At 46.8% G+C, this 3,484-nt stretch overlaps 1 protein-coding gene across 1 annotated transcript; it reads right to left on the bottom strand.

Moving 5' to 3' along the window:
* Nucleotides 1-200: 200 nt before the first annotated feature.
* On the bottom strand, nt 201-3,224 carry avpr1aa (arginine vasopressin receptor 1Aa). The gene is made up of 2 exons (XM_020078489.2): nt 2,179-3,224; nt 201-1,475 (listed from the first exon to the last, which is right to left on the bottom strand). The coding sequence occupies exons 1-2, from the start codon at nt 3,047-3,049 to the stop codon at nt 1,192-1,194; spliced, it is 1,155 nt and encodes a 384-aa protein (XP_019934048.2). The 5' UTR covers nt 3,050-3,224; the 3' UTR covers nt 201-1,191.
* Nucleotides 3,225-3,484: the final 260 nt, after the last annotated feature.

Here is a 3,484-nt window from a genome sequence, read left to right as displayed (position 1 = left end):
CTTCTATGTACAAATAAAGACATAAAAATGGATACATTATTACATCGCAATGTCCGTCTCCTCCTGGTGTTCTCAGGTGGATCTGAGCGACATAGTGGTGCTGTACATAACAGATGTGTGCAGAGAATTGTTTGTGCCTGGAGTGAAAATCGAAGCCAAAACACCGACAACCCCCCTTACCCACCCCCCAACCCCCAGTGGTGCAGGATGTCCCAAAAAAATCAGGAAGTGTGTTGACGTTGTGTTAGTGGAATGTTTGAGCTTCTCCCCAACATTTTGTGTAAACAGTGGGAGGGGTCTGTGGGTCGGTAGGCAGACTGTGGCCAATCAAAACCACCGCCACCCCCTTCGCACCCGAGTGTGTGTGTGTGTGTGTGTGACGTGAATGTCCCTGCTATGTTCCATCTGCCTCCGCTGAACAGAAATGAAAGCCATCCTTTAGGGCTGCCAGCTTTTACATGAAACAAATCCATTAGAAATATGTGAATGCACGAAAAGGGCACAGAGGGTAACTGCAGCCAAAATCCCTCGCCCATAATATTTCTTGTCTGTAAAGGGCCAAAGGAAAAGTTGGTGTAAAGATGATTTTTGTATATGACCCACTAAAATCTGGCTCAGAGAGAAATAATAACAAAATGGAAAGCTGGCTGCAAAGGATGAGGTGAATGCCTCCGTTACTTGGAGACCTGCGGTCTGGAATGATCGTTTTCACCACCGACTTGGCTGTTGTACAAGTTTTATCTTTGCAAACACCTTGACAGGAAAGGGTCCTCGGCGGCGGTGCAGGGATGGATAACCACAGCTTTCTCTCAAAAGCATGAAAAGAGGAAATCATGAATCATGGATTTTTGTTGTATTATGACTGAATTTAACAAACTGGTGCTAAGCAACTGTCAGCACAAATGGCACTTACCAACAATTGGGAAGATGAATTACACCTTTTTCCAAATATTTTGTTATATTGTTGCAGAGATGATCTAAAGCAAGAAGAACTGAGGAAGAAGCAGCAGTTGGTTTTTCCAAATATCCTCTCAACCTAACTCTCCTCTGTGAATGGCTTTGGGACACTTGAGTCACTGTCAGTCATGTCTGCAGCTAAGACGAGCTGATACTGTGAGTGTACCTCTGTGTCACTGCAACACATGTGTTCATTCCCACCCCCGGTAAACATTTAACTGCTCAGCTGTGTGTTTACTCCATCTGAATGGAGGTCTTGGGAGAGTTGTCCATCTCTCTCCAGTTGCCAGTGCTGCCTGTGGGGCTGCGGTTGGTCATCTTAGTCAGCAGCGTCGTCCTGCGGATGCTGCTGTCCGAGTCCTCCTTCTTGAAGTCCGTGTTTGCTCTGTGGCAACAGGAGAAGCAGTGCACGAAATCCTGCAGGAGGTGGCCGCTGAAGATCATGTATATCCACGGGTTGCAGCAGCTGTTGAGACTGGCAAGGAGCGCAGAAAGAGTCACTGCTGTGTTCTCAGAATCTAGAGAGCAGAGAGAGGAGAGAGGGAGAGGATGATGGATTCAAAAAACATCTGGTGCAGGCGAGGCTGCAGAAATGCCTTTGGAAGCTGGTTCGTGTGACGTTTAAATGTAAATGCAAAAAATAACTTTCTTACAAAAGTTAGTTTCTGCAGCTAATGAAACGCATTCTTAGTTATTTTTAATCAAGTGTCATTTTTTTGATGATGATAAAAGTCGTTTGCATGTGGAAGAGAAATTGATCATTTCAAGATACATTTCAAACAACAACATTAGACATGACAGGTGTTGGTTCTCAAGAGCCCCCAGCTGAGGAGACTGACGTGGGCGTTTTATTAATTATTTTTATTTATAAAGATTGTAACATCATATAGACAAGTCTTACTTGCATCTCAAATTGACGTTTTATATGAACTTTTCTGCTGAATGTATCATTTTGAAGCCTCAACACAGTGCACTCTGCTTATGTGGAGTAATCACTGTACTTGGTAAAACTATTTTAGTGGTATAGTTTTTATTCATAGCAACTTTACGCATGTGTTTGTTTCAGTATGCCAAACAAACCCGTGCGTAAAAGTCTGTGCGCACTTGGATTTGTGGTGGCGCACGCTGGCTGTATATCACAGGATTCCTAGAGATTTTTAAATCAATTACCACAAAGATGAATACAGATTTCTAGTGTCGATTTACTTGTTCAACACTCACCAGCATACATGAAGTTTTCATCCCACACCGACCACATCTGCACGGTGAAAAACGGCGCCCAACAAATGATGTACGCCAAAACTATCACAAAAGTCATCTTAACAGTCCGCAGCTTGGCTCTCGATATGGTCGTGACGCTGCTGACTGAATTCTTTCCAATCAACCCGTTCTTGCTCACAGCGCCAGCCATCGTTATCCTTTTCTTGTATTTGATATTTCTCCATATGCTGTGGCAGATGAAGCCGTAGCACATCACAAGGATGACCACGGGCACCAGGAAGATCCCGCCGGTGATCCAGGTGATGTACGCCCTGGCGCCCCAGGGCTCGATGAAGTGCGCCCAGCAGTCGTAGACTTTCGAGCCGTTCTTGATCTCGCTCAGGGAGAAGATGAAGTACTGCGGCGTGCTGAACACCAGGCTGCACATCCACGTGGAGACAATCATGATGTAGGAGCGCTGAGTGGGCTGATGGAGGGTTTTCAGCGGGTGGCAGATGGCGATGTAGCGGTCAAGGGTCATCATCACCATCATGTAGGTGGAGGCAAACATCCCCGTCACCTGGAGGTGCTTCACGATCCTGCATAGAAAGTCCGGACCATAGAAGCGGAAGGTAACCTTCCAGCAGAGCTGCGGCAGCACCTGGAAGAAGGCGACCACCAGGTCAGCCAGGCTCAGGTGTTTGATGAAGAGGTGCATGCGCGACATCTTCTTCTTGGTGTTGTACATCGCCAGAAGGACGCTCACGTTTCCGATCACGGCGACCACCAAAGTGATGCACAGCACCATGATCTCGATCTGGGCCACCTCCTCGTTCCTCGCGAACGGATCGGAGCCGTTCGGGTGGAGGGTGATGTTTCCAGCCTTCTCCATTGTTTGGTCATCGGTGGAAGAGAAATCCAATGACTGGTTCCCTCCGCTCAGGAGCAGCGCCTAAGCAGGAGTGTGCATGGCACTGCCCCCTGTGCGCCCGAGCAGATACAGAGCCAGAGGGTCTGCGTGGCGTCTCTCCAATCCGTATAAGGTGCCACCTGTCTCTTACTGGGAGGATACGCTGCTCTCTGACTTGTGGCTGCTGTCTGCGCCTTTTAAACCCGAATCAAATTTCAGCCACCGCGTGCGTAAAGAGGATGCACTGCAAAAAATTACGCACCTCAAAACTTTACTTGGTGAGGTGATGAATCCTGATATAGAGTTATAATTAAACCAACAAATATAAGACAAATAATCAACATTTAAATACATTGAAAACGTTTCGAAAAGTTTCCAGTGCGCACTGCTTTGTTTCAAGACGCAGGGTCTTGAGTG

The sequence above is a fragment of the Paralichthys olivaceus genome, chromosome 7 (genome assembly GCF_024713975.1).
Source record: "Paralichthys olivaceus isolate ysfri-2021 chromosome 7, ASM2471397v2, whole genome shotgun sequence".
Classification (NCBI taxonomy): Eukaryota; Metazoa; Chordata; class Actinopteri; order Pleuronectiformes; family Paralichthyidae; genus Paralichthys; species Paralichthys olivaceus.
The sequence above is the reverse complement of the archived record's forward strand: the minus strand, read 5'-3'. Positions and strand labels throughout refer to the sequence as shown.